At 29.8% G+C, this 23,946-nt stretch overlaps 8 protein-coding genes across 11 annotated transcripts; all 8 read right to left on the bottom strand.

Annotated features, from left to right (window-relative positions):
• Positions 1–496: 496 nt before the first annotated feature.
• Positions 497–3,540, bottom strand: LOC127064886 (glutamate receptor ionotropic, kainate glr-3-like). The gene is made up of 7 exons (XM_050996527.1): positions 3,171–3,540; positions 2,591–2,920; positions 2,321–2,495; positions 1,644–1,852; positions 1,468–1,557; positions 1,063–1,235; positions 497–892 (listed from the first exon to the last, which is right to left on the bottom strand). The coding sequence occupies exons 1-7, from the start codon at positions 3,459–3,461 to the stop codon at positions 595–597; spliced, it is 1,566 nt and encodes a 521-aa protein (XP_050852484.1). The 5' UTR covers positions 3,462–3,540; the 3' UTR covers positions 497–594.
• Positions 3,541–4,671: 1,131 nt separating this feature from the next.
• Positions 4,672–5,980, bottom strand: LOC127064453 (uncharacterized). The gene is made up of 5 exons (XM_050995521.1): positions 5,891–5,980; positions 5,593–5,801; positions 5,446–5,535; positions 5,197–5,360; positions 4,672–5,126 (listed from the first exon to the last, which is right to left on the bottom strand). Exons 1-5 carry the CDS (start codon positions 5,955–5,957, stop codon positions 4,934–4,936), a joined length of 723 nt encoding a protein of 240 aa, XP_050851478.1. The 5' UTR covers positions 5,958–5,980; the 3' UTR covers positions 4,672–4,933.
• A 140-nt stretch (positions 5,981–6,120) lies between these two features.
• On the bottom strand, positions 6,121–6,576 carry LOC127064771 (glutamate receptor ionotropic, NMDA 3A-like). Its single transcript, XM_050996323.1, has 2 exons — positions 6,541–6,576; positions 6,121–6,459 (listed from the first exon to the last, which is right to left on the bottom strand). Exons 1-2 carry the CDS (start codon positions 6,559–6,561, stop codon positions 6,121–6,123), a joined length of 360 nt encoding a protein of 119 aa, XP_050852280.1. The 5' UTR covers positions 6,562–6,576.
• A 2,030-nt stretch (positions 6,577–8,606) lies between these two features.
• Positions 8,607–9,584, bottom strand: LOC127064772 (uncharacterized). The gene is made up of 5 exons (XM_050996325.1): positions 9,518–9,584; positions 9,220–9,428; positions 9,072–9,161; positions 8,803–8,970; positions 8,607–8,736 (listed from the first exon to the last, which is right to left on the bottom strand). The coding sequence occupies exons 1-4, from the start codon at positions 9,582–9,584 to the stop codon at positions 8,806–8,808; spliced, it is 531 nt and encodes a 176-aa protein (XP_050852282.1). The 3' UTR covers positions 8,607–8,736; positions 8,803–8,805.
• Positions 9,585–10,246: 662 nt separating this feature from the next.
• LOC127064452 (glutamate receptor ionotropic, delta-1-like) lies at positions 10,247–12,791 on the bottom strand. 4 transcript variants are annotated; one of them, XM_050995519.1, is made up of 9 exons: positions 12,519–12,791; positions 12,170–12,439; positions 11,946–12,007; positions 11,535–11,864; positions 11,297–11,462; positions 10,999–11,207; positions 10,853–10,942; positions 10,597–10,760; positions 10,247–10,526 (listed from the first exon to the last, which is right to left on the bottom strand). In XM_050995519.1, the coding sequence occupies exons 1-9, from the start codon at positions 12,685–12,687 to the stop codon at positions 10,334–10,336; spliced, it is 1,653 nt and encodes a 550-aa protein (XP_050851476.1). In that variant the 5' UTR covers positions 12,688–12,791; the 3' UTR covers positions 10,247–10,333. The 4 variants fall into 4 exon arrangements, with proteins under 4 accessions (XP_050851476.1, XP_050851475.1, XP_050851473.1 ...); XM_050995518.1 differs by having other exon boundaries at positions 10,247–10,505; positions 11,946–12,439; XM_050995516.1 differs by having other exon boundaries at positions 11,946–12,439.
• Positions 12,792–13,376: 585 nt separating this feature from the next.
• On the bottom strand, positions 13,377–15,770 carry LOC127064773 (glutamate receptor ionotropic, delta-1-like). Its single transcript, XM_050996326.1, has 9 exons — positions 15,480–15,770; positions 15,078–15,407; positions 14,826–15,006; positions 14,277–14,485; positions 14,130–14,219; positions 13,876–14,039; positions 13,701–13,806; positions 13,547–13,611; positions 13,377–13,431 (listed from the first exon to the last, which is right to left on the bottom strand). The coding sequence occupies exons 1-9, from the start codon at positions 15,768–15,770 to the stop codon at positions 13,377–13,379; spliced, it is 1,491 nt and encodes a 496-aa protein (XP_050852283.1).
• Positions 15,771–17,033: 1,263 nt separating this feature from the next.
• On the bottom strand, positions 17,034–19,945 carry LOC127064451 (glutamate receptor 2-like). The gene is made up of 8 exons (XM_050995515.1): positions 19,686–19,945; positions 19,113–19,606; positions 18,702–19,031; positions 18,450–18,615; positions 18,167–18,375; positions 18,019–18,108; positions 17,744–17,907; positions 17,034–17,675 (listed from the first exon to the last, which is right to left on the bottom strand). Exons 1-8 carry the CDS (start codon positions 19,852–19,854, stop codon positions 17,438–17,440), a joined length of 1,860 nt encoding a protein of 619 aa, XP_050851472.1. The 5' UTR covers positions 19,855–19,945; the 3' UTR covers positions 17,034–17,437.
• A 614-nt stretch (positions 19,946–20,559) lies between these two features.
• LOC127064774 (glutamate receptor ionotropic, delta-1-like) lies at positions 20,560–22,973 on the bottom strand. The gene is made up of 8 exons (XM_050996327.1): positions 22,647–22,973; positions 22,236–22,565; positions 21,949–22,114; positions 21,649–21,857; positions 21,502–21,591; positions 21,258–21,421; positions 21,085–21,190; positions 20,560–20,604 (listed from the first exon to the last, which is right to left on the bottom strand). The coding sequence occupies exons 1-8, from the start codon at positions 22,971–22,973 to the stop codon at positions 20,560–20,562; spliced, it is 1,437 nt and encodes a 478-aa protein (XP_050852284.1).
• Between the last annotated feature and the right edge of the window lie 973 nt (positions 22,974–23,946).

Consider the following 23,946-nt stretch of genomic DNA (forward strand, 5'->3'; position numbering starts at 1 on the left):
CGTGTCACTTTAGATTTTCTCTTTGAAAAGATTATAAATATTTAGATTAAAAAATCGTTGCGAAGTAACATATTTCTCTCATTTTCCTATCAACTTTAATCATAAGCATTAGGTGAATGTCATCTGTGCTGTAAGTACGAGTATAAATCGATGATGAAAACACTCGATTGATTATTACCCGTATTAAGTAAAATGTTATTTAATAAATTTTTTTTAAGGCTTTACATTTTTCTTCGAACGTTTTAAAACGATGGGAAGAAAGTAAATATTGAAGTGGCCAATAAATGAAACGTCAGAATAATTAATAGTTTATATGATAAATAAATAAAATTAAGAATTTTTTATCGAAAACTGTATTAATATTTTACATCTAAGTGAATAACGCTATAGAATTTTATATAAATATAAAATTATAAAAATTGTAAATAAATAAAAAATATAAATTTTATATCTTAAACTTTCGATTTAAAAACAATTTCTATATCCGAATAAATAATACTATGGAGTGTTATTTTTCTTTTTTTATATCGGAAAATTGTGACATTACTTATCGGCCACGTTAATGTTTAAACAGAAAATTATCTTTCTACGTGATCATGAAATAAAATTCTCTTTTCGATAATTCAATCGATTCGATTTTCTTAGATCATTATCGATCCTTTTCATAGAACGAATGTGTCTTCTTTCGTAAAAAGAAATATGTATCTTTTGAAACAGTAACTCTATAATTAATATACAAATACTTATCGCAAAACCAATCTTCAGAAGACCAAAAACAGGATAAACAGATTGAAAGGAAACGCTCTCGTACGTTGACCCTTCGTATTTCATTATCTTCATGTTTTTAATTTTGAGACGATTAATGACACCATTGTATAAAAGCTGATTCATACTGTTAAATAAAAAACACACATAAACAAAAATACATAAATAATAAATAAATAAATAAATAAATAAAAAACAATGCAATAAAAATACAAGATGAATGTAAATGTGTTATATAAAAGTAAAATCTTGGTGTATTGTACAACGATAAAAGTCGCTAAAAATTTTATTACTCACTAATGATTTATCAAGTCGATAAATGGACTATTTTTTGTCATTATCATCGCTAAAGTAATTATTTGTCCACTGTTTATACTGACCATGTTGCATAAAGAATTATTATTCTTTATTCGCAATGATAATTCCATTTCGACGCTTGTCAAAAACGTGACTCTTTGTTCGTTGCAAACCTAGAATGAATTCGCAATTTCGTATAAGATCTTCATCAATCATCATGAAAAATTTTCAAAAGAATAAGTTTACGTTTCAATCAATCAAATTCTTACTTAGTTTTTTTTTTATTTTTCTTTCCTTTTTTTTGTACATAGAAAATGAGATCTCAGCTTCAATTTAATAGATTAATATTAATATCTTATGGTAAATAACTTTATGGCCTTGTTATGGGATTTGAGATACACCTACCTGTAAAATTCCTTCCAAAAATGTGCTCGGTAATTCTTTTTCCTTCTTCATAATTTTCATCATCTTTTTCGATAGTTGATCATTGCCGTACTATAAGCAAATATTTAACGTGAAAGTAATCTTGTTAAAGTATTAATTTTTTAATTAATTTTTTATCTTTTTTATATTGCACTTACTGCAAACATATCGTAATCGGATCCACCTTTGTAAACAATGACCTGATAAGTACCGTCATTTACGAGTTCTTCGAGTGAATGGAAAGGTAAAATACGAAAGTTATTTGTTAAAAATGATATCAATGTTCCGGAATAAGCAGCGAACACGACAAAGGCGGAAAGGAAGGTCGAAAAGTACGCCAATCTTAACGAAAGTCGATAGGGAAATTCTAAAAGAAAAAAAAAAATCAATTTCTAACATCGAGTGAATCACGACTGTGAATTACGCTTTCGTCGATTAAAATTCGCACGAATTATTACTATCGTCGTGAAAAATTTGTCTGATGACAGGATTAAAAACGATTCTATTCTCCGATTTGATTATCAATCGTAGCAATAGCATGCTACTAAAAAATTAAAATGTCTATATAATATGCACGGTTAACGACGATGCTCTATAATTGATATTTTCAACAAATGTCGTGAATAAAAAGAAAAAAGAAAAAGGAAAAGAATTAAAAATTCCACGCGTAAAAATTTACGCATTTTTTTCCATTTTAATAAATATGAAAAAAGAAAAAAAAAGAAAGAAGAAAAAACAATCTAAACGAGAGTCGTGATTCATGCTAATTGATTACTCGTCGTAGTGATCAACACAGCACAATTTTTATATTTTCTAATTGTCCAACAAGTATTACCAGCGAGACCCTGTTGACAAAAGATACCCCAAAATTCAAGATAATTTTCTAAAATCATTGAAACGATCCGATGAGTTCCTCGTTCTGGATTGTCGACCATTTTCAAAATACTGACGAGTGACGGTGCTATCGATATTATTACGATAATAAATATCCAAACCTTCAAATCGAATACCTTGAAGGATATAAACAATTTTTATATAATTATGCGTTCAATTGTATATATTATTTTTAACAATTGTATTTATTTTATTATATTTACGTACTTACTTTAAAATAACCAGTCCATTTGGTGTCATAAAGTAATGGATCCTTTATATACAGATGCATGGGACTAACTATGATCGGTATGATATAATCAATTATATCGAGCCTGTTATTTGTCAAGGAGAATTCTGAAATCGAAATATCGGCCCGACCAGCCGCTATCTCGCCGACTGCACCAGTCCAAATTTTGTTTTCTTCGTCCCATCTGCCATACTCCTTCACGTATTTAACTGTATTCAAAGTAAAATTCGCTATTTTACTAAGCTCGGTTAATACATCCCCGAATAATCCACTCATGGTTCCATTTTTCTCTACTTCGATATACGGACTACCCTGTATTCAATATAAAAAAGAAAAAATTAAATATGTATAAAAAAATATATACATATTGTGAATCGTTATACGATGGCTTAAATTGTTTAAAATAAAAATGTACCAATCGCGAAATTGTAAATTTATCTGAAATAAATAAAACGTCGTCATTCTCGTAAAGAAGAAATAATATATAATTAATTAGAATAAATAATTACTCCAATTGAATTTTCATGTTAGTCAGGACAAAAATGATCATCGTTTTTCTCACCTCGACAACAACAGTCTTGAGAACTAATCCGTGCATGTTCTTTCTTCTATAGTGCAACGATAAATTCGTTAATAAACTGAATGCACCCTCAGGTTTCAATATTGCCAAATCTAATGTCTCAGTTTGATTGTCCCTCAAAGAATACCATTCTCGGATGATATTGTCGTGAGGACACGTCACCAACATTTCGGTGTTGAATCGAACGTTGAACAAATTTCTTGACTTTTCGTGACAATAATTATGACGATAATTTCCAGGCAAAAATATAACGTACCAAGCGGGAAAAGACATATTGAATATACGAGAAGCCTTAGAAAATTCTTCCACCGATTGATCGTTGAACAAGACGACGACGAACAATGGCCTTGTGATTTTGTAACGATAGGAAGACATTTTCGACAGATCCGATATGTGTAATCCGATAAACGGAATACTTTCGCGTGAAAATAAACGCGCCCAGCTTTGTACAGTTGTACCGAATCTTAAATCTTTATACAAAGATATTAATAAATCTTAGATAATAATAAAAAAAGGGAAAGAACGAGGAAGAAAGAAAAATAAAAGAAAAAAAGAGAAAACAAAGGTTCGAATGAAAAAATGTGAATTATTTGATCGAACATTACCTTCAATGTACGCAGCAGTGTATAAGAGAAATACCGAAGATGTCTTATAAAAACGACATATATCGATTATATAAGAAACATAACTTTCTGAGAGAAATCCATCCGACGAATGTGTTACGGAGTTGAGGAAACATACGACATACGATACGGCGAAGAATAAATATATAAACGAGAGAGCAAACAATTTTGACATCGTATACTTTGACCACATTAGACACTCTCCATACGATGTAGTAAATAAAATGTATTAGTAGTATGGATTAAATAGGTAGACTGGTAGAGAACCGTTGGTAAAGTTCATGGATTAAATGGAAAAAACACTAGTAATAAATGATTCTATCAAGAGTATTTCAAGTCGTTGTCGATACGTATAACTCTACGAGGAAATATCTGAATTCTCATAAATTTACATACACGTTGATATATAGTGATCTTTATCATGGGAAATTTGACACGCCGCAGCGATCAGAATCGACATTGTTCTAGATAGAAAAATATGTTTATTGGAAAAGTAGAGAGAAAGCGATTAAATTATATCGCACGATCGCGACGTCGTACATAAAAAATGAGAATGGTAATTTTCTTTTTCTTCCTTTTCCGTCTTTTTCCTTTCTTTTTTTTTTTTTTGTACTTCTTTTTACCTTTTTTCTTTTTTTTTATTCCGACAACGAAATACGAAATATATAGACATCATACTACGTGCAAGAAGAAAAAAATTGACAATGTTCGAACGAATTAAAATGTTTTTTTACGTACGTTCGATGAGCATGATTAAAAAGAAAAAAAAGAGAGAGTGATCGAGAAGAAAAATAAAATAAAAGAAAAGAAAAAAGTGCAACACGTATGACACAAACGTAGAAGATAGAGGAGAAATTTTATTCAAATACAAAATCGTGTTGAATAATCCAAAAGTTCAGATTATATCCATATAAATACGTTTTCCAACTAGAATACATTTCCGTATTCCAATAGAAAAATAACGATAAAGATATAAATATTCTTCGACAATATATGTCAGAATTATGATTGATACCTCACACGTGAACGAGTTCTTTTTCGTATAACATTAAAATCTTTTGAACATAATAAAATCCAGACAATTTAATGAAGATGTACGTAAAACTAAACCTCTTTTCTATCTTACGAGTCAAAAAAATACTTTTCTACGAATAAAATTAAAGTACTGAATATTATACCAATTAGAATGAAGAAAATAAGGGATATTACGTTGTTAATACCAATCGATTGTTGTTGAATCCTATCATAGAATTTTTTTTCGGATGATAAATCTTTCAGCCGATTATTCATACCACTGTTGATAAATTTCAATAAGCTAGAAAGAATATTCCGATTAAACTTAAGAAAAATGAATAGCAACGTTATTAACGTTATTGTCTACTCACTGAAAATTAATAACGTCGGTAAACGGATTGTCCTTAGATAAAATCATTGACGATCTGTCTACACGTCCCGTATCAACAGCAATAATTTTACATGGTATTTCGAGAAATACAGTATCCCTTAATATGTTGGTTGAGTATAGTGCCAGTTTAGGATTTTCACAAACCTGTAATTACAAAACGAATATTAATAATAATAAAAACAATAATATTAATAGTAGAAAATTTATATTTCTAATAAATTGATCGTACCTGTATGAATCCATCAAGTATATTTGTTGACAATTCATCATGGTTCAGCATCAACTTCATCATTTCCTTTTCAAGGGGATCATTCGAATTCTGTAAATAAATATTCTTAGTCATAGGAGGCACGTTAATAGAACGCACTATACTTACTGCGAATAAATCATAATCAGCCCCATCGCGAAGAACGGAAAGTTTATAAGTACCGTCTTCAACAAAACTCTCTAATGAGTGAAAAGGTAAAATGTGAATACCGGCCGTCAAAAAGCTAATGAAAGATGCAGAATATGCTGCCGACAAGATGGTCGCCAATAAAATTATAGAGAAGTATACTATTCTTAATGAAGATCTATTTGGAAAATCTAAATCAAACAAATACATTGTATAAATGTAAGAGCATTAAAAAAGAGAAGAACAATTGAAACAAAGATAGAAAAATATCGGATAATACCTGCCAGTCCCTGTTGACAAAATATACCCCAAATGTTCAAAAAATTATCGGATAATAATTGTCCCATGCTACGATCATTTTTATTCTGTATTTTAAAAAAAATCAGTAAAATTGGTACGACGATTAATACCGCAAATATAGCGATCCAAATAGGTCGTGAGAAAGTCTAAAAAAAAAATTCAGACAACTTAACGTAAGAGAAATAGAAAGAGAAATAATTTGATTGAAGATTATCGTACTGAAAAATAAGATGACCATTTGAACACGAATAAATCTGGTTCGCGTATGTAAAGAAAGATTCTTGAATCGACAAGAGGAAACGTGAAGTCAACGGCATTCAATCTGGCATTTGTCATGGAAAAACCAGAAAAACAAATATCGGCACGTCCAGAATTCAATTCACCAATTGCACCGGTCCACCTGTTTTCTTCCGGATTCCATCTTCCGTACGTTTCTACTTCTGAGACAACTTTAAAACTAAAATTCAAATTAACACAAAGTTCCCGTAACATTCTACCTAATAACCCGTCTAATTCACCAATTTCGTTTATGTATATGGTCGGTGAAGTCTAAAGAAGAAAAATGAATTAACGATGACGATTCATTACCAGTAGAAAATAAATAAGGTATATGGAATAAAAATATTTTACCTTAACTAAAACGGCTCTCATTGTGAAACCTTGTAAATTATATCTTCTCTCGTAAAGAGAATCTGGAGCAATTTTAGTAATTCCTTTTTCTATACTCCAGGTTGCTAAATCTTCGATCTCGGTTCGATTCGAATCGATATCGATCGAATACCATTCTCGTAAAATACTTTCGGTATTGCAACGTACCAACATTTCCGAGTCGAATTTTAAATGAAATATGTTACCTGGTGGATTATGACAATAATCGGGATGATGTCCGTTGTAAATGAATAAAACTAGCCAAATAGGAAATGACATATCTAAGGTACTGGTTGCTAAAGAAAACTCATAAATGTCATTGTCATTAGATATAATGGCGATGTAATGAGGTCGCACGATTCGATTTACGTGATACGATGATTTATGCAATTCCGAAAAATAAAAGCTCGTGGTTGAAAGACCTTCTCGAGAAAGTGCACATGTCAGTTTAAACATCGTCGTTTTCATTTCCATTTCTGAATGAAAAAAAATGAATATTGTAACGATGGAGAAATCTAACCAAATATAATTGTAATTAAATTTATTTATCGTACCTTTTATGGATTGGCCGTATAAAAATACTATTGGCTTCGTTGGATATAATTTACAAATGTCGACGATAAAACTAACATGTTCGTCGCCGATAGAAAAAAATTCGTACGAAATCGCGATTCTCGGAAGAAAAAAAATAAAAAGGAATGTCATTAATCGCACAAAAAACATTTTTTTTGTCTGGATATATCGATTGATAGACGTATTAATCGAATTTTACGAATTATGTTTTATAGAATTTCATGAAAAAATATTTCAACTGACGACGAAAGAAGATCGCAAGAGACTAAATTTGTCTGATAAGAGGAATTACATATTGCCACTTGGACTTGGTCGCACTTTATGTAATGTAAAATATTTGTATGTGTATGTGCGTGCGTGTGTATATATATATATATATATATATATATATATGTCACTAAAGTAACATCCATTGATAAATTAAATTCGTTTTAATTTCTTTTTTCCTGTCATTTTTTTATCGTCGATAGGTATGTTTGTGTATATATATATATACTCATATATAACTATATATATCTGTATCCTCGTATATAGATACATATTCGTTTTCACATATGATTAGAAAATGTAATGTCTTAAAAACTACATCGCACTTTCTTAGAAATAATTTAATAGCTATTCTAATCGATATAAGCAGAGTAACTACTTGACAAAATGATTTGCATTCCTATTCGTTGTCTGCAAAGATGGACTTATAATGATGTATGGTATATAATAAATATCTGATAATAACGTAGATAATTTGTTTTGTATTAATTCAATAAAGAAACTACGAATAGATGAATAGCATATAAAAGGATGCTTATTTCACTTTTAACATTCGTCATTGCAAATGTCATATTAAAAAATTCAGTATTTCTTTAACAATTTCATTTTATAATTTATATATTTATACATATATATATATATATATATATATATATATATATATTTAATAGTATACCTGCGTGATGGTACATTATGATTACTATCATAAAATATTTAACATACTGGTGATATCAAAATATCTCTTGTTCTATATAGGACAATATGGTTATTAAAAAACATGAGAAAACACAAGTCGATTACTTCGATTCATCATGAATCATGCATAAAAAATAACGAAAATATATTTTACAGAAAATGTTTCATACAAATGTTTAAACCATTAGTATAATGAAGAAATTTTATTTCAATTTAACATAGTGCTAAATAATGCAAAAGCTCAGATTATATTCATATAAGCGTGTTATTCTATTCCAATAGAAAAATAACAATTCAGATATAAATATCTTTCGACGACGTATATCAGAATTATGATTGATACTTTACACATGAACGGGTCTTTTTTCCTATATAATTAAACTATTTTTACATAATAAAATCCAGACGATTTAGTAAAGATCGTCGTAAAGCTAAACCTCTTTCCTACTTTACAAATGAAAAAAATATTTTTCTAGGAACAAAATAAAAAAACTCAATATTATACCAATTAGTATGAAAAAAATAAGGGATATTACGCTGTTAATACCAATCGGTTGATGTTGAATCCTATCATAAATTTTCTTTTCGGATGATAAGTCTTTCAGTCGATAATTCATACCACGATTGATAAATTTCGATAAGCTAGAAAAAGCATTCCGATTAAACTTAAGAAAAATGAATATTAAGGTTATTAAAGTTATTGCGTACACACTAAAAATTGATTACGCCGGTGAACGGATTGTTCTTAGATAAAATCATAGCCGTTCTATCTACACGTCCGGTACCAACACCAACAACTTTACATGGGATTTCGAGAAATACAGCATCCCTTAATAAGTCGGACGTGTATAAAGCCAGTTTAGGATCTTCGCAAATCTATAATTACAAAACGAATGTTAATAATAAAATAAAAATAATAATAATGTAGAAAATGTATGAAATGTATGAAAATGTATATTTATAAAAATTCATCGTACTTTGATAAATCCTTCAAGTATATTTGCTGACAATTCTTCCTCGTCCAACATCAACTTCATCATTTTCTTTTCAAGCGGATCATTCGAATTCTATAATCAAATATTATATAGTCATAGGTAGCACGTTAATAGTACGCAATCTACTTACTGCGAACATTTCATATTCAGCTGTATCGCGATAAACGGAAAGTTTATAAGTACCGTCTTCAACGAAGTCCTCTAATGAGTGAAAAGGTAAAATGTGAATACCGACCGTCAAAAAGCTAATGAAAGACGCAGAATAAGCTGCCGACAAGATGGTCGCCAATAAAATTATAGAAAAGTATGCTATTCTTAATGAAGATCTATTAGGAAAATCTAAATCAAACAAATACATTGTATAAATGTAAGAGCATTAAAAAAGAGAAGAACAATTGAAACAAAGATAAAGAAATATCGGATAATACCTGCCAGTCCCTGTTGACAAAATATACCCCAAATGTCGAAAAAATTATCGGATAATAATTGTCCCATGCTACGATCATTTTTATTCTGTATTTTAAAAAAAATCAGTAAAATTGGTACGACGATTAATACCGCAAATATAGCGATCCAAATAGATCGTGAGAAAGTCTAAAAAACAAATTCAAACAAGTTAACGTAAGAAAAATAGAAAGAGAAATAATTTGATTAAAGAATATCATACTAAAAAATAAGATGACCATTTGAACGCGAATAATTCTGGTTCGCGTATGTAAAGAGAAAATCGTGAATCGCTAAGAGGGAACGTGAAGTCAACGATATTTAATCTGGCTTTAGTCATAGTAAATGCTGAAAAAGAAACGTCTGCACGTCCAGAATATAATTCACCAATTGCACCAACAAATATTACTATCATACATAGTATTTAACATATTGATGATAGTAAAATGCTTCTTGTAGATAAAAATCACGAGTCAATTACTCCGATTAATCATTAGTCATGCATAAAAAATAGCAAAAATAAATTCTAAAGAAAATGTTTCATACAAATGTGTGAACCATTAATATAATGAAGAAATTTTATTTCCATTTAAAATAATCCTAAATATTGTAAAAGATATACTTAATTATATTCGATATATTTAAGCATATTGCTAATTAGTTAAGAAATTACAAGCATAATACATGAAAATTCATTGAGATCAAATATTAGTAAAATCGTATATCATTAAAATATTTTTACATAACAAACACCAGACGATTTAATAAAAATGGACGTAAAATTAAATCTCTTTTCTATTTTACGAGTCAAACAAATATTTTTCTATGAACAAAATAAAAATACTCAATATTATACCAATTAGGATAAAAAAAATAAGAGATATGACGCTGTTAATCCCAATCGGTTGATGTTGAATCATATCACTAGATTTTCTTTCGGATGATAAGTCTTTCATACGATTATTCATACCACTGTTGATAAATTTCAATAATCTAAAAAGAACGTTCCGATTAAACTTGAAAAAAATGACTATTAACATGATTAACGTTATTGTCGGCTCACTGAAAATTAATTACACCGGTGAACGGATTGTCTTTCGATAAAACCATTGCCAATCTGTCTACACGTCCTGTTTCAAGACGAACAATTTTACATGGTATTTCGAGAAATACAGCATCCCTTAATAAATCAGACGAGTACAACGCCAATTTAGGATCTTCGCAAATCTGTAATTACGAAACGAATGTTAATTATAAAATAAAAATAACAATAATAATGTCAATAATTGAAAATGTATATTTATAAAAACTCATCGTACCTTGATGAATCCTTCAAGAATATTTGCTGACAATTCTTCCTCGTCCAACATCAACTTCATCATTTTTTTTTCAAGCGGATCATTCGAATTCTATAATCAAATATTATATAGTCATAGGTAGCACGTTAATAGTACAATCTACTTACTGCGAACATTTCATATTCAGCTGTACCGCGATAAACGGAAAGTTTATAAGTACCGTCTTCGACGAAGCCCTCTAATGAGTGAAAAGGTAAGATATGAATACCAGCCGTCAAAAAACTAATGAAAGACGCAGAATATGCTGCCGACAAGATGGTCGCCAATAAAATTATAGAGAAGTATGCTATTCTTAATGAAGATCTATTAGGAAAATCTAAATCAAACGAATACTTTGTATAAATGTAAGAGCTTTAAAAAAGAGAAGAACAATTGAAACAAAGATAGAAAAATATCGGATAATACCTGCCAGTCCCTGTTGACAAAATATACCCCAAATGTCCACAAAATTATCGGATAATAATTGTGCCATGCTACGATCATTTTTATCCTTCATTTTTAAAAAAATCAGTAAAATTGGTACGACGATTAATACCGCAAATATAGCGATCCAAACAGATTTCGAGAAAGTCTAAAAAAAAATTCAAACAAGTTAACGTAAGAAAAATAGAAAGAGAAATAATTTGATTGAAGATTATCGTACTAAAAAATAAGATGACCATTTGAACGCGAATAATTCTGGTTCGCGTATGTAAAGAGAAATTTTTGAAGCGAGAAGAGGGAACGTGAAGTCAACGACATTTAATCTGGCTTTAGTCATACTAAATGCAGAAAAAGAAACGTCTGCGCGTCCAGAATATAATTCACCAATTGCACCAGTCCAAATGTTTTCCTTCGGGTCCCATAATCCGTAAGAATCTACCTCCGAGACAACTTTAAAACTAAAATTCAGAGTGACACAAAGTTCCCGTAACATTCTACCTAATAATCCGTCTAATTCGCCAAGCCTGTTCATGTATATTGTTGGTGAAGACTAAATAAGAAAAATGAATTAACAGTGATTATTCATTTCGACTAGAGAATATATGAGGTATATGGAAGAAAAATATTTTACCTTTATTGAAACGGCTCTCATGGTGAAACCCTTTAAGTTATATCTTCTCTCATAAAGAGAATCTGAAGCAATTTTAGTAATTCCTTTTTCTATACTCCAGGTTGCTAAATCTTCGATCTCGGTTCGATTCGAATCGATATCGATCGAATACCATTCTCGTAAAATATTTTCGGTATTGCAACGTACCAACATTTCTGAATCAAATCTTAAATGAAATATGTTACCTGGTGGATTATGACAATAATCGGGATCATGTCCGTTGTAAATAAATAAAACTAGCCACATGGGAAATGACATATCTAAGGTACTGGTTACTAAGGAAAACTCATTAATGTCATTGTCATTAGATATAATCGCGATGTAATAAGGTCGCACGATTCGATTTGCGTGATAGAATGATTTATGCAATTCCGAAAGATAAAAGCTCGTTGTTGAAAGACCTTCTCGAGAAAGTGCACGCGTCAGTTTGAACATCGTCGTTTTCATTTCCATTTCTGAAGAAAAAGAAAATGAATATTGATACGATGAAGAAATCTAACCGTGTGTAATTGTAATTAAATATATTTATCGTACCTTTTATGGATTGGCCATATAAAAATATTATCGGCTTCGTTCGATATAATTTGCAAATATCAACGATAAAGTTAACGTGTTCGTTACCGATAGAAAAAAATTCGTACGAAATCACGATTCTCGGAAGAAAAAAAATAAAAAGCAGTATCTTTAATCGCACAAAAAACATTCTTTTTTTCTATATATGTCGATGGATTGACGTATTAATCGAGTTTTACTTATCATATGTTTTATAAAATTTCATGAGAAAATTTTTCACCTGACGACGAAAGAAGATTACAAGAAACTAAATTTCCCCGTTAATAGAAGTGACATATTGCCACTTGGACTGTGTCGCACTTTATGTATTGTAAAGTGTTTGTACATACATGTGTATATATATAAAGATGAGTCTACATTTTTTCGAAGAAAATAACTTCATGCATGCTGTCACTGGAGTAATATCCATCGGTTAATGAAATTCATTTTAATTTTTCTTTTCCTTTCATTTTTTTTATCGTGGATGTGTAAGTTTGTATATATATGTATATATGTCTGTATTCATGTATATACATTCTTACACATATAATTAGAAAATGTAATGTCTTAAAAACTACGTCACCCTTTCTCAGAAATAATTTAATAGCTACTCTAATCGATATAAACAGAGTAACGACTTGACAAAATAATTTGCATTCATCACATGTATTCTAGTTACTCGTTATCTGCGAAGATCTAATTCTGAAATAATGTTATCTGAAAGCATTTCATACAAGTGTTTGTACCATTAATATAATGAAGAAATTTTACTTCAATTAAAAATAGTACTAAATAATGCAAAAGCTTAGATATATTTAATTGTATTTTTATCATTTCAATTTAAAATACTGCTAAATAATGTAAAAGCTTAAATATACTTAAGAATATTTCTAATCTGTTGGGAAATTACAAGCATAATGTATAAAAATTCATTAAGAGCAAATATTAATCATTAATATTTCGTAAATACTTAATTGTGATTAATCGATTCCTTTTAAATATCTTTTTACATTCCATTAAAATTATGACAATTCAATTGATTGGATATAATCGGGATACCGTCGACATCTTTTTCCTTTTACGAGCAAAAATATATCTTTCTAAGATCAGAATGCAAATACTTAAAATAATGCCGACAAAGATGAATAAAAAAAGTGATATTACGCTGATTAAGTGAACCGGTTGATGCTGAGCCATATTCATGGATTTCTTTTCAGATATCATATCTCTTATACGATTATTCATTCCCTTGTTGATATAATCCTTTACTCTGGAAAGAATTTTGTGATTTAACGTACATCGAATAAATATTACCATTATTAAATAATTATCTACTTACTGAGTATTAATGACGTTAGTTATTTGATTGCGTTTGGATAAAACCATAGCAAATGCTTCTACACGTCCCGTTTCAATAGGAACAATTTCACATGGCATTTTATCAATTCTAACATCATCCACATGAATGGTCGTATAGATCGCTAGTTTATGATTTTTGCAAATCTATAATTCGAAAAGCTTTATTAATGAAATCATGTTTATACACACACACACATATATATATAAATAATTGTTAATTGTACTGCATCATACATCTACAAATCCTTCATTTAGAGTCAATGGTAATTTTTCTTCATCCAACATCAATTTCATCAATTTCTTTTCAAGCGGATCATCTGAATTCTACAAATAAATATTTTTATTCGTAGGAAAAACGTCAATAGTATGTATCATACTTACGGCAAATATATCATATTCAGCTGTATCACGAACGACGATAAGTTCATAAGTACCATCTTCAACAAAAGTTTCTAACGATTGAAAGGGTAATTTTCGGAGACCAGCCGTTAAAAAACTCGTCAATGATGCAGAATATGCAGCCGATATGATTACAGCCAAAAAAAATATAGAGAAGTACGCTATTCTTAATGAAAATCTATCAGGAATATCTAAATCAAACGAATAACACTTCATAAATATACTATATAAATAATATATATAATCAATATATTCAAATATTAATATTTCAAATATTAATGTATTTAAATCCAACATATTTAATATATCAAAAATCTATCACGAATATCAAAATAAAATGTATAATACTTTAGAAATATATTTCATAAATAATCTATTGTAATCAATATATTGTAAATAAATATATAGTATAAATAATATTCTATAAATAATACTATATAAATACGACTATTTATTAATTTATATTAATTATTAAGTACTATTAATTACTATATTATGAAAAAAAATAATAGTAACAAAAATAAAAAAAACCTTCCACTTGAATACCTTCCACTCCACGTTGACAAAATATATTCCAAACATCCAGAAAATTGTCGACTAATAATTGGCCTACACTACGATTGTTTTTGTCCTTTATTTTCAGGAAAATCAGTAAAATCGATGCAAGGAGTAATATTCCAAGTATAGCCATCCAGATAGATCGAGAGAAAGTCTAAAAAAAATTCAAACGAATTAACCTAAGAAAAATAAAAAGAGAAATAATTCGATCGAAGGTTATCGTACTAAAAAATATGATGACCATTTAATCTCGAATAATCCTGGTTCCTGTATGTACAGATAGGTTTTAGTGGTGAGAAGAGGGAACGAGAAGTCAACTGCAGACAATCTGTTTTGTGTTAATGCAAATACTGGTAAAGCAATGTCAGCACGTCCAGCATATACTTCACCAATTGCACCGGTCCAAATGTTTTTTTCCGGGTACCATCGTCCATACGAAACTACCTCCGACACAATTTTAATCTTAAAATTCAAAGTAGTACAAAGTGTTCTTAAGATTGTACTTAATAATCCCTGAAATTCGCCAGACTCGTCTAAGTACACGAACGATGAAGCCTGAAAATATTATTAACGACGATTTCTTTCGATTAGAAAATAGATGATATATCTAAAAGAAAGATATTTTACTTTAACTAAAGCAGCTCTCATGGTCAAACCCTGTAAATTATATCTTCTCTCGTAAAGAGAACCTGGAACTATTTTAGTGATTCCTTTTTCTAAACTCCAAGTTGCTAAATCTTCGATCTCGGTGCGATTCGAGTTGATGGAATACCACTCTCGTAGAATATTTTCTGTACCACAACGGACCAATACTTCCGAGTCGAATCTTAAATGAAATATGTTACCTGGTGGATTGTGACAATAATCGGGATCATCACCATTGTAAATAAATAAAATTAGCCACACGGCAAAGGTCATCTCAAAGGTGTTGCTTGCTAAGGAGAACTCATTCATATCATTGTCATTAGATATAATCACGATGTATTGTGGTCGTACGATTCGGCTTATGTAATACGATGATTTATGAATATCGGAAAAGTAAAATTTCGATGTCAGAAAACCTTCCCGAGAAAGTGTACGTGTCCACTTTAATATCATCGTTGTAATTTCCATTTCTGATAAAAAAGAAATTGAAGATAGTAAAAATGAAGAAAGGAATGTGAAATATATTTTCGTACCGTTTATCAATTTGGAGTACGTGAAAATTATAGATTTCGATCCGTATAGTTTGCCAACTTCGACAAATAAAGAAACATGCTCTTCGCCGATTAATAATTTTTCGTACGATCTTGTGACTTTCGATAGAAGAAAAAGAACGACGAGAATCTTCAATCGCACAACGTACGTCATTTTTTTTCGAATATGTTCAGCGATAGGCTTCTTAATCAAATTCTACTGATCACCTTACAACTTGGAAATAAATTCATGAGAATATTTTCACGTTGCAAGGTGAGACGATCGTAAGAGACTAAATTTCTCAATTGCTTAATTCATTGTGCTTGTCCTACTAATACGAATGCATTTAACGTAACATGTATGTATGTGTGTGAGTATGTATCATTCTATATTCTTACGAAGAAAAGAATTTTTTGCGTGCAGGCACCGAGATAACATCGATCGATTAAAGAAATTCATTTGAATTTCACTTTCTCATCCATTTAGTTTTAACTTTCATGTATATATAAACATATTTTGTATATACATATTTCTACCTGCATTTATCTATATTCACCTACACGTTACTTTTTTACATGCGTTCGTATACCATATGCTTGTGAAGCATAAAGTGTTAAAAGCTACGTTGAACTTCCATCAAAGTAATTTAATAACCATTCTAATCGATATAAAGAGATGTTCGATAAGCATTTGACTAGATGATTTGCATCCATCACGCGTAATGTTTTAATTATTTTTTATCCAAGCAGCAAACATGGGTTTAGAGTAGAGAATTATCATAATTGATTAAGATGGTGCTTGGGAACGTAAAAAAATCTGATAAAAACATTAGAAAGACAATATGTTTCATATTAATTTTATTAAGATTATGTGAATACATAGGATAATTATATAATATTATTTAAAACGACATTCAATTGCAAATATAATATTATAAAAGATACTATTTCTTAAAATTAAAAGATACTATTTCTATTATAATGTATATGAACATATAAATACGTACATCATAACGTATGTGCGTGATGATACATCTTGATAGTTATCAAAGACTATTTGACATGCTGGTGTAGACAAGATATGATTTGCCCTAAATAGAAAATTTGAAATATTCGAAGTATTTCGAAGGAATTAAAATACTTACACGCGTGCATTCCTCTGATAAAGAAAATGTATCATACGAATGTATCAACGTTTAACGTAATGAAGACATTTCATTTCAATTTAAAATAGTGCTAAATAATGCAGAAACTTAGATATGCCTAAGAATATTTTTATTCCATTAGGAAATTACAAGCATAATAATTGATTAAAAACGAATATTAGCATAGTCGTTAATATTTCGTGAATACTCATTCGTGATTAATGTATTCTTTTCCGATAACTTTGCATCGCAAAATTCTAACAATTCAATTCATTGGACACAATCGAGATACCATCGACATCTTCTTTCTTTTACGAGCAAAAATACATCTTTCTATCATCAGAATACAAACACTTACAATGATACCGATTAAGATGAAGAAAAAAAGTGATATTACACTGGTTATGTAAACCGATTGATGCTTGATCATGTCATTGGCATCATTTTCAGGTAGCATATCTTTTATACGATTATTCATTCCATTGTTGATAAATGTCGTCAAGCTGGAATAAGAATTATGATTTAAAGTACATCAAATAAATATCAACATTATTAACTATTATCTACTTACTGAAAATTGATGACATTAGTGAATGGATTGTTCTTAGACAAAATAATGGCAAATGCTTTTTTACGCCCCGTATCGATACGAACAATATTACATGGCATTTTACTTAGTTCAGATTCCCTTTCTAGATTAGACGAATAAATTGCTAATTTATGATTTTTACAAATCTATAATTTTAAAATATTATAAATAAAAAATGTTATATAAGAAAGTAAATATAACAATGTATATATATATATATATAATATTTCAGTTTTGTTTATTATATTCAATCATACATTCGTAAGTGCCTCCAATACAGTTATTGGCAATTTTTCCTCGTCCAACATCAACTTCATTAATTTCTTTGCAAGAGGTTCATCCGAATTCTAGAAATTAATACTCTCAATTCGGAAAAAAAACGTCGATAATACAAATCATACTCACTGCGAAAAAATCATAGTCTGCCGAATCGCGATAGACAGAAAATTGATAAGTACCATCTTCGACGAAGTCCTCCAATGAACGAAAAGGTACATTGTGTATACCGATAGTCAAAAAACTCATCATTGACGCAGAATATGCAGCCGATGTGATCACAGCCAAAAGAAATATAGAATAGTACGCTATTCTTAATGAAACTCTATCAGGAATATCTAAATCAAGCAAGTGATGTTTTCTATAAAGATGACTGTTCGAAGTAGAAAAAAGAAAAATGAAAAAATAATACCTGCCAGTCCCTGTTGACAAAACATGCCCCAAACATCCAGAAAATTATCGGATAATAATTGTCCCATGCTACGATCGTTTCTATCCTTCATTTTGAGAAAAATCAATAAAATCGGTACAACTATTAATACCGCAAATATAGCGATCCAAATAGATCGTGAGAAAGTCTAAAAAAAAAAAATTCATACAAATTAACTTCAGAAGAATACAAAAAGAGAAATAATTCGATTGAAGATTATACTAGAAGATGTACTAAAAAATAAGATGACCACTTGATCTCGAATATTTCTGGTTCTCGTATGTAAAGAGATACTTTTGATGTGACAAGAGGGAACGTGAAATCAACGGCATTCAATCTGGCTTTCGTCATAGTAAATGCTGAAAAAGAAACGTCTGCTCGTCCAGAATATAATTCACCAATTGCACCGGTCCAAGTGTTATTTTTCGAATCCCATTTTCCGTAAGTATCTACCTCCGAGACAATTTTAAAACTAAAATTCAGATTAACACAAAGTTCTCGTAACATTCTACCAAATATACCATCTAATTCGCCAACCTCATTTATGTATATTATCGATGAAGACTAAAGAAGAAAAGTGAATTAACAATGACGATTCATTTCGAGTAGAAAATAAATAAGATATATGAAAGAAAAGCATTTTACCTTAACTAAAACTGCTCTCATGGACAAACCTTGTAAATTATATCTTCTCTTGTAAAGAGAACCTGGAGCAATTTTAGTAATTCCTTTTTCTATACTCCAGGTTGCTAAATCATCGATCTCCGTTCGATTCGAATCGATATCGATCGAATACCATTCTCGTAAAATATTTTCGGTATTGCAACGTACCAACATTTCCGAGTCGAATCTTAAATGAAATATGTTACCTGGTGGATTGTGACAATAATCGGAATTATTTCCGTTGTAAATGAATAAAACTAGCCACACAGGAAATGACATGTCTAAGGTACTGGTTGCTATAGAAAACTCATTAATGTCATTGTCATTAAATATAATGGCGATATAATGAGGTCGCACGATTCGATTTACGTGATACGATGATTTATGCAATTCCGAAAAATAAAAGCTCGTTGTTGAAAGACCTTCTCGAGAAAGTGCACGCGTCAGTTTGAACATCATCATTTTCATCTCCATTTCTGAAGAAAAAGAAAATAAATATTGATACGATGTAGAAATCTAATCGAGTGTAATTGTAATTAAATATATTTATCGTACCTTTTATGGATTGGCCGTATAAAAATATTATGGGCTTCGTTGGATATAATTTGCAAATGTCGACGATAAATCTAAGGCGTTCCTCGTCGATAGAAAAAAATTCGTACGAAATTGCGATCTTCGGAAGAAGAAAAACAAAGACCAATATCTTTAATCGCTCAAAGAACATTATTTTTTCTGCATATGTCGATCGATAGACGTATTAATCGAATTCTACGAATTATACGTTTTATAGAATGTCATGAGAAAATTTTTCACCTGACGACGAAAGAAGATCGTAAGAGACTAAATTTCTTTTTTATTAGGAGTGAAATATTGCCACTTGGACTGTCGCACTTTATGTAATGTAAGGTGTTTATATGTGTGTGTATGTGTGTGTATAAAGGTGAGTCTACATTTTTTCGAAGAAAATAATTTCATGCGTGCTGTCACTGAAGTAACATCCATCGATTAATGAAATTCATTTTAATTTCTCTTTTCCTTTCATTTTTTTACCGTCGATGTGTATGTTTGTTCATATATACGTACATATATAACTATATATGTCTGTATTCACGTATATACATACATACTCGTTTACACAAACGTATGATTAAAAAATGTGATAATGTCTTAAAAACTACGTCGCTCTTTCTTAGAAATAATTTAATAGCTATTCTAATCGATATAAACAAAGTAATCATTTGACAAAATAATTTGCGTATATATGTATATCACAACATATATTCTAGTTATTCGTTATCTATTAACGTAGGCTTATAATAGAAAATTATTATAATCCATTAAAAAGATGTATGACGTATACTTTTACAATGTTTTTTATAATTTATATATATATATAATCTATCTGTGTGATGATACATTATGATTATTATCATAAAATATTTAACATACTAGTAATATCAGAATATCTCTTGCTCTATAAAGAACAATGTTTATTAAAAAACATGAGAAAACCTAAATCAATTACTCCGATTGATCACAAGTGCAAAATAAATAGCGAAAATAAATTTTCTTACGAATTTATCAATGTTTAATATAATGAAGAAATTTCATTTCAATTTGAAACAATGCTGAATAATGCGAAAGTTTAGATATGCATAAGAATATTTTTATTCCATTAGGAAATTACAAGCATAATAATTCATTGAGAACGAATATTAGCATAATCGTTAATATTTCATGAATACTCATTTGTGATTAATGTATTTCTTTCCCATATCTTTTAACACGGTTCTTTATTTTTACATCCCAAAATTCTGACAATTCAATTGATTGGATACAATCGAGATACTATCGACATTTTCTCCCTTTTACGAGCAAAAATACATCTTTCTATGATCAGAATACAAAAACTTAAAATGATACCAATTAAGATGAAGAAAAAAAGTGGTATTACGCTGGTTATGTAAACTGGTTGATGCTTGATTTTATCATTGGATTCCTGTTCAGATACGATATCTCTTATACGATTATTCATTCCATTGTTGATATATTCCTTTAAACTGAAACGAATTGTGATTTAAAGTACATCAAATGAGTATTAACATTTTTAGTTAATTATGTACTCACTGACTATTAATGATGTCGGTGAATGGATTCTGCTTCGATAAAATTATACCAAGTGCTTCTATACGTCCTGTGTCAATAGAAACAATTTCACATGGTATTTTTTCAATTAGAATATCTTCTATTCGACTGGATGTATAGATCGCTAGTTTATGATTTTTACAAATCTATAATTCAAAAACGAGTTATATTAATGAAATCATGTTGTATATATAATTTCATTTTTGTTCATTATATTTCATCATACATTCATAAATCCTTCGTATATAGTTATTGGCAATTTTTCCTCGTCCAACATGAATTTCATCAATTCCTTTTCAAGCGGATCATCCGAATTCTACAAATAAATATATTCATTCATAGAAAAAACGTTAATAGTACGTATCATACTTACGACAAATACATCATATTCAGCAGTATCACGAATGACGATAAGTTGATAAGTACCATCTTCAACGAAAGTTTCTAACGATTGAAAGGGTAATTTTTGGATACCGGCTGTTAAAATGCTCGTCATTGATGCAGAATATGCAGCCGATATGATCACAGCCAAAAGGAATATAGAAAAGTACGCTATTCTTAATGAAAATCTATCTGGAATATCTATATTAAATGAATAAATCTTTATAGAAAGATAACTGTTAAAATAAACAAAAAATTATCGAAATCAAAATGGAAAAATATCGAATGATACCTGCCAATCCCTGTTGACACAATATACCCCAAATCTCTAGAAGATTGTCGGATAATAATTGTCCCGTGTTACGAACGTATTTATTCTTCATTTTGAGAAAAATCAATAAAATCGATGCAGTAATTAATATTCCAAATATAGCGATCCAGATCAATCGAGAAAAAGTCTAAAAAAGAATACATGTAAATTCACGTACGGAAAAGAGAAATAAAAATAATTCGAGTTACATATCTTATTATAAAAATAATAAAATTAAAGTCCTATAGAAATAATAAAAGTTATCATACTAGAAAATAAGATGACCATTTAATCTCGAATAATCCTGGTTCCTGTATGTAAAGATAGGTTTTACTGGTGAGAAGAGGAAACGAGAAGTCCACTGCAGTCAATCTGTTTTTTGTCAAAGCAAAAACCGGTAAGCCAATGTCAACATGTCCAGTATATAATTCACCAATTGCACCGGTCCAAGTATTTCTTTCCGAGTTCCATCTTCCATACAGATCTACTTCCGACACAATTTTAATACTAAAATTCGCTGCAATACAAATTGCTCTCAACATTCTACTTAATATACCGTCTAATTCGCCAAATGCGTTTTTGTAAAGGAACTGTGAATTCTGAAAATGAAAAATCTAATAATAATGTCGATTCTTTTCGATAGAAAATAAATAAATATATCCAGAAGAAAAATATTTTACCTTAACTAAAACGGCTTTCATGGTCAAACCCTGTAAATCACATCTTCTCTGGTAAAGAGAACCTGAAACTATTTTAGTGATTCCTTTCTCTAAACTCCAAGTTGCTAAATCATCGATCTGTGTTTGATTCGAGTTGATGGAATACCACTCTCGTAAAATATTTTCCGTACCGCAAAGGACCAACACTTCGGAATTAAATTTTAAATGAAATATGTTACCTGGTGGATTGTGACAATAATCGGGATCATTTCCATTGTAAACGAATAAAATTAGCCACAGAGCATAAGACATGTCGAAGGTACTGCTTGCTAAGGAGAACTCATTCATGTCATTGTCATTAGATATAATTACGATGTATTGGGGTCGTACGATTCGGTTTACGTAATACGATGATTTATGAATATCGGAAAAGTAAAATTTCGTTGTCGCAAGACCTTCCCGAGAAAGTGCGCGTATCCATTTAAACATCATCGTTGTAATTATCATTTCTGATAAAAAGGAAACTAAAGTTTATAAAAATAAAGAAACGAATGTGAGATATATTTTCCTACCGTTCATTAATTTAGAATAGGAGAAAATTATAGATTTCGATCCGTAGAGTTTGCAAATTTCGATGAATAAAGAAACGTGCTGGTCGCCGAGTAATAATTTTTCGTACGATCTTGCGATTTTCGATAGAAGAAAAAGAACGAAGAGAATCTTCAATCTCACAACGTATGTCATTTTTCTTCGAATATGTTCAGCGATAGACTTATTAATCAAATTCTACTGATCACTTTACAATTTGGAAAGAAATTTATGAGAATATTTTCACGTTACGACGAGAGACGATCGCAAGAGACTAAATTTTTCAATTGCTTAGTCCATTGTGCTAGTCGCATGAATGAGAATGTATTTAATATAACATATACGTATGTTTGAGAACGTGTCATTCTATATTCTCACAAAGAAAACAATTTTTTACGTCTTGGCATTGGAATAATATTGAACGATTAATAAAGTTTATTTTAATTTACCATTTCTTCGATTTTTTTTCTTCTTTGATATGGGTATGTATGCATATACATATATATATACATATTTCTGCTTGTATTCATCTACATACATACGTTATCCTTTTACTCACATCCGTACACCGTATAATTATAAAGTATAACGTCTTAGAAGCTACGACGCACTTCCATCAAAGTAATTTGATAGCCATTCTGATCGATATAAAGAGTTGATCGATAAGCTCTTGACAAAGTGATTTGCGTCCATCACACAAAATATTTGAATTATTCTTTATCCGCAAACACAA

The sequence above is a fragment of the Vespula vulgaris genome, chromosome 6 (genome assembly GCF_905475345.1).
Source record: "Vespula vulgaris chromosome 6, iyVesVulg1.1, whole genome shotgun sequence".
In the NCBI taxonomy this organism is placed as follows: domain Eukaryota; kingdom Metazoa; phylum Arthropoda; class Insecta; order Hymenoptera; family Vespidae; genus Vespula; species Vespula vulgaris.

Bases quoted from the DNA above. Each gene is read 5' to 3' on its own strand.
- LOC127064886 (XM_050996527.1), bottom strand. From the start codon at position 3,461: ATGTCTTTTCCCGCTTGGTACGTTATATTTTTGCCTGGAAATTATCGT. The intron at 1,853-2,320 runs GTAATACTTGTT...TTTTTCTTTTAG, and splicing joins TTGTCAACAGGGTCTCGCTG to AATTTCCCTATCGACTTTCG. The intron at 893-1,062 runs GTGAGTAATAAA...TTTATTTAACAG, and splicing joins ATCGACTTGATAAATCATTA to TATGAATCAGCTTTTATACA.
- LOC127064453 (XM_050995521.1), bottom strand. From the start codon at position 5,957: ATGGGACAATTATTATCCGATAATTTTTTGAACATTTGGGGTATATTT. The intron at 5,361-5,445 runs GTACGATCAATT...TTGTAATTACAG, and splicing joins TACTTGATGGATTCATACAG to GTTTGTGAAAATCCTAAACT. The intron at 5,127-5,196 runs GTGAGTAGACAA...TATTCTTTCTAG, and splicing joins ACCGACGTTATTAATTTTCA to CTTATTGAAATTTATCAACA.
- LOC127064771 (XM_050996323.1), bottom strand. From the start codon at position 6,561: ATGAGAGCCGTTTTAGTTAAG. The intron at 6,460-6,540 runs GTAAAATATTTT...TTTCTTCTTTAG, and splicing joins TGAGAGCCGTTTTAGTTAAG to ACTTCACCGACCATATACAT.
- LOC127064772 (XM_050996325.1), bottom strand. From the start codon at position 9,584: ATGGGACAATTATTATCCGATAATTTTTTCGACATTTGGGGTATATTT. The intron at 9,429-9,517 runs GTATTATCCGAT...TGTTTGATTTAG, and splicing joins TTGTCAACAGGGACTGGCAG to ATTTTCCTAATAGATCTTCA. The intron at 8,971-9,071 runs GTACGATGAATT...TTGTAATTATAG, and splicing joins TACTTGAAGGATTTATCAAA to ATTTGCGAAGATCCTAAACT.
- LOC127064452 (XM_050995516.1), bottom strand. From the start codon at position 12,687: ATGTTTTTTGTGCGATTAAAGATACTGCTTTTTATTTTTTTTCTTCCG. The intron at 12,440-12,518 runs GTACGATAAATA...CTTTTTCTTCAG, and splicing joins ATATGGCCAATCCATAAAAG to AAATGGAAATGAAAACGACG. The intron at 11,463-11,534 runs GTACGATAATCT...ATTTTTTTTTAG, and splicing joins AATGGTCATCTTATTTTTTA to ACTTTCTCGAAATCTGTTTG.
- LOC127064773 (XM_050996326.1), bottom strand. From the start codon at position 15,770: ATGACCTTTGCCGTGTGGCTAATTTTATTTATTTACAATGGTGATGAT. The intron at 14,486-14,825 runs GTTTTTTTTATT...CGTTTGATTTAG, and splicing joins GGAAGGTATTCAAGTGGAAG to ATATTCCTGATAGATTTTCA. The intron at 14,040-14,129 runs GTATGATGCAGT...TTCGAATTATAG, and splicing joins TAAATGAAGGATTTGTAGAT to ATTTGCAAAAATCATAAACT.
- LOC127064451 (XM_050995515.1), bottom strand. From the start codon at position 19,854: ATGTTCTTTGAGCGATTAAAGATATTGGTCTTTGTTTTTCTTCTTCCG. The intron at 19,607-19,685 runs GTACGATAAATA...CTTTTTCTTCAG, and splicing joins ATACGGCCAATCCATAAAAG to AAATGGAGATGAAAATGATG. The intron at 18,616-18,701 runs GTACATCTTCTA...TTTTTTTTTTAG, and splicing joins AGTGGTCATCTTATTTTTTA to ACTTTCTCACGATCTATTTG.
- LOC127064774 (XM_050996327.1), bottom strand. From the start codon at position 22,973: ATGAATGAGTTCTCCTTAGCAAGCAGTACCTTCGACATGTCTTATGCT. The intron at 22,115-22,235 runs GTATGATAACTT...ATTCTTTTTTAG, and splicing joins AATGGTCATCTTATTTTCTA to ACTTTTTCTCGATTGATCTG. The intron at 21,422-21,501 runs GTATGATGAAAT...TTTGAATTATAG, and splicing joins TATACGAAGGATTTATGAAT to ATTTGTAAAAATCATAAACT.